The 8126-nt window shown below is 40.5% G+C and overlaps 1 protein-coding gene across 1 annotated transcript in view; it reads right to left on the bottom strand.

Moving 5' to 3' along the window:
• Window positions 1-848: 848 nt before the first annotated feature.
• The window catches only part of LOC125073010 (serine protease HTRA2, mitochondrial-like), a 28450-nt gene continuing 21172 nt past the window's right edge, over window positions 849-8126 (bottom strand). The window contains exons 9-14 of the mRNA XM_047683666.1: window positions 7206-7337; window positions 6386-6482; window positions 5611-5778; window positions 4687-4787; window positions 3899-3963; window positions 849-1067 (exon numbers count right to left, since the gene is read on the bottom strand). Of these exons, the coding sequence (XP_047539622.1) occupies window positions 902-1067; window positions 3899-3963; window positions 4687-4787; window positions 5611-5778; window positions 6386-6482; window positions 7206-7337 (729 nt within the window). The 3' untranslated portion in view covers window positions 849-901. The remainder of the gene's footprint in view (window positions 1068-3898; window positions 3964-4686; window positions 4788-5610; window positions 5779-6385; window positions 6483-7205; window positions 7338-8126) is intronic.

Below are 8126 nucleotides of genomic sequence, written 5' to 3'. Positions count from 1 at the left end.
TGCCACATGTGTACTCCGCCAACCCGCATTGGAGCAGCGTGGTGGAATATGCTCCAAACCTTCTCCTCAAAGGAGAGGAGGCCTTTATCCCAGCAGTGGGACATTTACGGGCTGCTAATGCTTAATACAAAGTATTACATGTTAATTGAATAAGGCCTCATTATGATTTATGGTGTCGCAACGGATTAACGCGTTGCACGCCATGGCAGCGCAGCGTCAGTGATACGAACTCTTAGAAAAAGTTTCCCCTAAGACCAATTTTAATATATAGGGCTAAACATGATTAACAACCCCCTAGTTTTTTTGTACATCTGTTTCAGAGGAAATCGCAAATATAAGTTCGAACTTATACTTTTTTTGTTAATTTTCCCTTAAAGAATCTCCCTAAATAGCAGACCCCGCTTCATCTGGATTCCTCCTCAATTTGTGTGGAAATCCAGATGAGTTTCAGTCTCCAATTTAAGAAAAGTTCCGTTAGCATAACCTTTCTCACTCTCATCTTTCTCGTCCGTCGATTCGGTGAAACGTCAGTCAATGTGGCATGTCACTAAGAAATATACTTCTGAGGCCTCTCTTATTATATGGTTAAACAAAAAATATTGTGTACCTTATGAAGATTGTTTAAAGAATAGTTCTTACAGTAAAAAAAATAAAAAAATGTCTATGTTCAAATACAAATGTCTTTAATTAGACGCCAGAAGGCTGTTACAGGGTCCGTGTCGGGGTCTCTGTAGTAAGAATAATTAGTATAGTGTTAATAGTAACTGAACAAGATCAACTCAATAGTGATAATACACAAATACACTAATAATAGGGGTGGCGCCCCGCAACAGACAACAAAATAAAAATCAACGAAAGTCAATATATTTATTAACATGTATATAAAATATAATTAATAATCTTAATGTATTTCTGGCGTGATGGTGACAGTGGTCCTGGTCTTCCCTCGGACGATCAGCATCGAGAGCTTCCCCGGGGCAGTCTCCAGAACACTATAGAGATCACCGGCGCTCCGGACGGGGCTGCCATTGATGCTCGTCACGATGTCACCAGGCTGTAGGCCTCCGCTGAGAGTATTACAAAATTATCAATGTATAAAAACAGATCAGGCGATTAGCAGGAGATTCTGGTCTAATCTGAAATGGCGATACATACTAGAGACGATCCAGCTACGGCTAGCTACTAAACCATCTATATAAAAAAAATTAAAACGACCGACTGACATACAACAAATTGCTTAATCTGGATGAGTTTTTACTCAGAATTTCCTTCCGGATAGCGCTAAGAAAAGTTTATTCTAAATTCACCTCCTAAGGGCGTCAACTAGGGGATGAAAGTTTGTATGGAAATTCGTCATTTCTAATGTTAGAAATAAAGTTATCTATTCTGTTAAAGATATTTTAAAGCATTCTAAGTTGAAGTTGAAATTAAAAATTTTCAGCTTCGTGTATGTACAGGGGGCGCAAACTACACCTTGGCGCTCCAAGCCAACCTCACCTGCCCGTGGTGCATCCTGCCGTTCAGCAAACGAGGCTCTGGCGACCTCCTGATGGCGGTATAACCATCAAAAATAGGCGTAGCTAAATACCACAGGCCGGTAACGGGCAGTCACCGGTGCGAGAAGTTGCGTCCTGCGATCGTCAACCCGCCTGCCCAGCGTGGCGATTATGGGCAATACCTCCAAATGATGAAAACAGGTAAGCCTCGGCCCCCAGTTCCCGGCGGTCCCGCTATTCCTCGTCATGGTGGCGACGGTGGTAACGGCGGGACGGGGGGTGCTAAGAATCACCGGGCTACGGGAGGCCACCACAACCGACTGACCCTGGCGACGTACAACGGACGCACGCTACGGCTTGACTCGCATCTAGCGCAACTCGAGGTGGAACTTGGGAAAATTAGGTGAAGTCCGTAGAGAGGGAGAGGACACCGTAACCCTCGAATCGGGCCACCTAATGTACTTCCGAGAGACCAACAATCCCAAGGAGGCGTTGGGTTTCTGGTTAATAAGTCCCTAGCTGACAACGTTGTGGAAATCTCCAGTGTGTCGAACAGGGTAGCGTACCTCATTGTAAAGCTCACCGAGAGGTACAGCCTCAAGGTGGTGCAAGCGTACGCACCGACCTCGACACACTCGGACGAAGAAGTGAAGGAAATATTCAATGATATATCGAGGGCCCTCCACTCCACCACGAAAACCCACTACAACGTTGTCATGGGGGACTTCAACGCTAAAGTGGGAGTACAGAATTGTAGCGAATCGGTAGTAGGACCCCATGGATTTGGAAGCAGAAATCATAGGGGGCAAATGCTTGTCAACTTCCTCGAACGGGAAGGGCTCTTCTTGATGAACTCCTTCTTCAAGAAGCACCCCAAAGGAAGTGGACGTGGCAAAGCCCCGACACTATGACCAAAAATGAAATCGGTTTCGTCATGACGGACAAAAGGCACATATTCTGAGACGTCATAATGATCAACAGGTTCAATACCGGTAGTGATCATCGACTTTTCCGAGGCACTGAATATCAATTTTAAGGCCGAGCGCGTCCGTCTGAAGAAGTCTACACTCCGACCATCCCTGCTCCAAACCATTGCGGGATCTGAAACGTTCCAGTCAAACCTGGAGAACCGATTCGCTGCCGTGGAAACCACAACAGACGTAAACCAGAACCTCAAAAATGTAGTGAGAATTCTCAGGGAAGAAGGCACGAGATTTTGTAGCATGCAGCGTAAGGGCAGAAAGTCCAAACTTTCGGAAGAGACTTTAGGGCTAATGAAGAAACGACGTGAAAACCCACCTGTCACTTCATCCGAGAAACGGCAACTAAACCAAGAGCCATCGAGCAGAATCGGGGGTCTAAGGTGTTCGTACAATCTCTTGGAAGAAGCCACCTGACGAAGTTGACCACAGTAAGTGGAGAAGTCGTTACTTCCAAGCCGGCAGTTCTTTCGGAAGTAGAGGACTTCTACGGCCGGTTATACGCATCGCACGCATCTCGACCTGATCCCGAAAATGAGGATCCTAGAGTTACATTAACACGCCATTTCACCGAAGACCTGCCAGAAGTCAGTATTGGCGAAATCGAGATTGCTCTTAAACAGCTTAAAATTGGAAAAGCCCCTGGAGAGGACGGCGTTACAACAGAGCTATTGAAAGCAGGAGGTAAACCCGTACTGAGCTCCAGAAGCTTTATAACTCTGTCCTCTTCGAAGGGAGAACTCCGGAGGCGTGGGGAAGAAGTGTGGTCGTCCTGTTCTTCAAAAAGGGAGACAAGACCCTGCTGAAGAACTATCGACCCATATCCCTAATGAGCCACATCTATAAGTTGTTCTCAAGAGTGATCACGAACCGTCTTGCGCGAAGATTCGATGAATTCCAACCCCCGGAACAGGCCGGATTTCGGAGCGGATACGGCACCATAGACCACATCCACACAGTGCGGCAGATTATACAGAAGTCCCATAAGTATAATCGGCCCCTGTGTCTTGCATTCGTGGACTATGAGAAGGCCTTTGAGTCGTTTGAAATCTGGGCTGTTCTGGAGTCCCTGCAGCGTTGCCAGCGTTTGGGCTGGCCATATTTGTCGTAGAACCGATAACCATTGGGGAAAACGTGTTCTAGAGTGGAGACCGCGTCTCGGCAAACGTAGTGTAGGACGTCCTCAGGCATGGTGGAGTGACGATTTGCGCAAGACGGCTGGCAGGAGCTGGATGCGAGTTGCCGAAGAAAGACCACAGTGGCGTGCATTTGGAGAGGCCTATGTCCAGCAGTGGACGAATGCGGGCTGATGTGTGTATGTGTGTATGTGTGTGTGTGAATGTACAGATTTATGTCTACATGGTAATTTTATAACATTGGTTTGGCATATCCAAAAATATGATAAATAGGATTAATTATTACTTGTAAGCCGGTGATCCAATGATGACTTTCCACACCAGAATACCATGATCGATGTCAGACGGCATCTGAAAATATAAACATCATATCGTCATAGATGCCATTCAAAAATTCTCCAGCACTTGTAGTGGACATACAATTTGGGAATTCAATTTAACATGACATAGTATTTTGTTAATTTCTAGGCAAGATATAAATACAAATTTAATTGCACTTTATTGACATAAACTCCGTAATTGTTAATTAACGTCTTACTGAGTGTCTTGTCGATTCTTCACGGTACATTAAAAACTGCTTTTACGATCCTACTTGGTGTTAAGGCTCTCATCAGATATTCAACGCCAAACAACAATGCCTAGTGTTGATGTTACGGTTTGAAGGCTGAAGGCACAAGTAACATCTAAGTTCCCAAGGTTAGCGACCCATTGGCTATGTAAGGAATAGTTAATATTTGGTGACCACGCACCACCAGTTGGACCATTTACTCGTCCGCTTACTTATATTACTTATATTTAAAAAAAATAATAATATATTGATTTAAAATGAATGTAATATTAATATTTCTTACAACGCCATTGTCTATGGGCGGTGGCACCATCAGTTGGCCCATTTGCTCGTCCGCCTTCCGATATCATAAAAAAAAAAAAATTGGTTCGATTCGACGACCGGTTTGGACTATACATTCAAACACAATGAGGAGAACCGACATCAATTTTTTTTTTATTTATATACTCATCAAATACAATGAAATGGTAATTAATCCCATAATTATGTGATCTATGTCATATTACCTCTGGATTTCTCATTCGTAGTTCGAAGAGAATATTCGGTGTGAGCGACAGCATCGTTATACCCAAATACCTCCGGGACACTGGTGGTGACTTCGTTTTGCCTGAAAAATACACATACGGATAAAACGAGGAATGTAAAACGTCCCGATACGCGGTCGCGGACGAACCTCAAGCCTTCAAAAAACCGAACAATCTCTCTGATGGTAAGATTGCTCGACGTTGGTGATCGGGTTTTGATATCCAAATTCGTCTCCAATCTTAAACGTCTAAGCTAGTATTAGAAATGCGAAAGTAACTCTGTCTGTCTGTCTGTTGGCCTTTCGCCGCCAACCTACTGAACCGAATTTGATAAAATTTGCTGTGATAAGCTTTGAAGTCCACGGTTGAACATAGGCTACATTTTATGCCTAGCTGATAACAGAGACGACAAACCGACGACGACCACTAGTACATAACAAATTCTTAGATTTTTTTTTTAATAGAGAATATTTTGAATTACGTCTCGTTGACAATTCGATGCTCAGTAAATATAATGAATCATTTCTCAAATATATTACATTACATTAGCAGCCTGTAAACTTCCCACTACTGGGCTAAGGCCTCTTCTCCCTTTAAGGAGAAGGTTTGAGCATATTCCACCACGCTGCTCCAACGCGGGTTGGTAGAATACACATGTAGCAGAATTTCGTTGAAATTAGACACATGCAGGTTTCCTCACGATGTTTTCCTTTACCGTCTAGCACGAGATGAATTATAAACGCAAATTAAGCACATGAAAATTCAGTGGTGGTTGCCTGGGTTTGAACCCGACATCACCGGTTAAGATGCACGCGTTCTAACCACTGGGCCATCTCGGCTCAAGCCAAATATATTAACCGGACATTAATTAATCAACCAATAATTATTTAATATGACTATACATACTTTTAGCTAGAAACTCCTTAACATAGTCGATTGGTATGGCAAATGATATTCCAGACGTGACCTTCATACTGTTAATACCGATGGCTTCACCGTCCAAGTTCACGAGCGGGCCCCCACTGTTACCGAAGGTTATCGGTGCGTCTGTTTGGATATAGACCATGTCTTTGCCTGGAAAAATTAAATATAAAAATCAAATCCAAAATATTCTTTATTCGAGTAGGCTCATGAAAACAGCAAGCTCAGCTTTTGAATCGTCATGTTATAGTTTTTAAACATTAAAGTTACCATCCTTTCGGAAAGTAGATTCTACCGAGTAGAACCGGCAAGAAACTCAGTAGTTACTCTTTTCCAACATTTTAATTACAGAGTATTCAGTAGTCAGTACCAGTAGTAGTATCAATTAAATTCATATATATCCTGCCTAGAAATTAACAAATTCTAGGCCCCGCTTTTTTATCTTTAATATAATCTTGTATAGAATTATGTGCCTCATTTATCAATGTTTTTGACATGAGCTTTAAATTATGACAACATCACAAAGATTCACAAGTATTTTAATTTATACTAATATTATAAAGGAGGAAAAATTGTTAAAAAAATCGAAAAATTTTGAACATATTGACCCAATACATTTCACAAAAAGAACTTTATACAAAACAAAAAATAGATTAAGTTTTAGTAAAGTAATATGATTGTTATAATAACAATAAAGACCACGCGGGAAAAGCCGCAGGCACAGCAAGTTGTATAAACTAAAAAAAGAAAGATACAAAACCTATTAAGCCAAGTTCTTCACTCGCCCTCTGCGTAGAACTAATAACACCCGCAGTCACAGTATTACTCAGAGCTAGAGGGCTGCCCATCGCTACCACCTAAAAATAATTCATCTTATTTATACAATATTTTATATATTCATACTTTTATGCATAATATGGTTTCTTTTTATATATCATGGACCGGCCATGAGTCACATGATGGTAAGTGGTCACCACCACTCATAGACATTTTGTTATAAAATATATTAACCATTATTTATATCGCCATCAACCTTGACAACTAAGATTTCATGTCCCCTGTGCCTCTTACACTGGCTCACACAACCTTAAAATCGGAACACAATAATTGCTGTTTGGGGGTAGAATATCTAATGAGTGTGTAGTATCTACCCAGATAGGCTTGCACAAAGCCCTACCCAAGTTAATCAAGCCTTTCAGTATAGTGATTACTTAATAAACAAATTCATAATTATTTCACCAAATACATTTATCACTAGCTTTATATTTAATCCTCATATTAACTTATCAACCTACTATCAAATTAGCACTTTTATCTCATAAATATTTAAAACCAATTAATGATATATAAAAAAATAAATTAAACAGAGAAAATATAAAATATTTGTTAAATTGTGTCGTCAACAAAATTTCAGGCACAACTTTAACATGATTTAACATAATATCGAACATGATTGGTTAGATTTATTTATATAAAAATAGAGACAGCATTTAAAAAAGCATTACAAAGGCTTTATTTTTAATTTTATCTGTTAGTATTTATGAGTTAAACCTATTGACCTTATATCACACAATACAAACCCACTCGCCAGGCTTGATGTCAGCTGAAGACCCGAGCTTCATTGTAGGTAAGTTTTTCACCGGAATCCGTAGTGTCGCTAAGTCTGATTTCAAGTCAACATCCTCGACAAATCCCGTATGGTTGGAGCCATCCTGAAAATTACAAATATTATATTATATATAAAATGAAGTGTACTAGAGTATCTCGAGAGATGGCCCAGTGGTTAGAATGCATGCATCTTAACCAATGATTTCTGGTTCAAACTCAGGCAGGCACCACTGATGCTTGAAGCTTTCCATATGCTTAATTTGTGTTTATAATTCATCTTGTGCTGGGAGGTGAAGAAAAACATCATGAGGAAACCTGCATGAGTCTAATTTCAACGAAATTCTGTCACATGTGTATTCCAACAACCCACATTGGAGCAGTGTGGTGGAATATGCTCCAAATCTTCTCCTCAAAGGGGGATGTGGCCTTACCCCAGCAGTGGGAAATTTACAGGCTGTTAATGTAAGTGTGAAGTGTACTAACACAATGTATGTCACAATCTTTACATGTATGCAACAATAATGAGGGTTGGATTTCAATTCTACTATAATTTTCTTTAAAACAACTTCCAACATAATTTCGTTCAATCATAGTAATTATGAATAATATTCTGTTGTGGTAGAAAAATTATACATTAGGATATTTAAAAAGTGAAAAGAGACGCACAGGGGCTCAGATATGTCCTCAATGGTCCAAGCCATCTCCATGAATACTTTGCCTAGCAATGATACATTTAAAATATATATTTCTTGTAGTCTCTGATGTTTTAAATTGTGATACAGACATTCGCAGAAGACTGATTGTTACATTATAGAGACAAAGCTAATTACTATAGATAATTTAGTAGTCAATTTAGATTTTAAATTTAAGTAAAAAAATTGCATGTATCTAAT

This window comes from Vanessa atalanta, chromosome 23 (genome assembly GCF_905147765.1).
Source record: "Vanessa atalanta chromosome 23, ilVanAtal1.2, whole genome shotgun sequence".
In the NCBI taxonomy this organism is placed as follows: domain Eukaryota; kingdom Metazoa; phylum Arthropoda; class Insecta; order Lepidoptera; family Nymphalidae; genus Vanessa; species Vanessa atalanta.
This window is presented reverse-complemented; position numbering and strand designations above follow the sequence as displayed.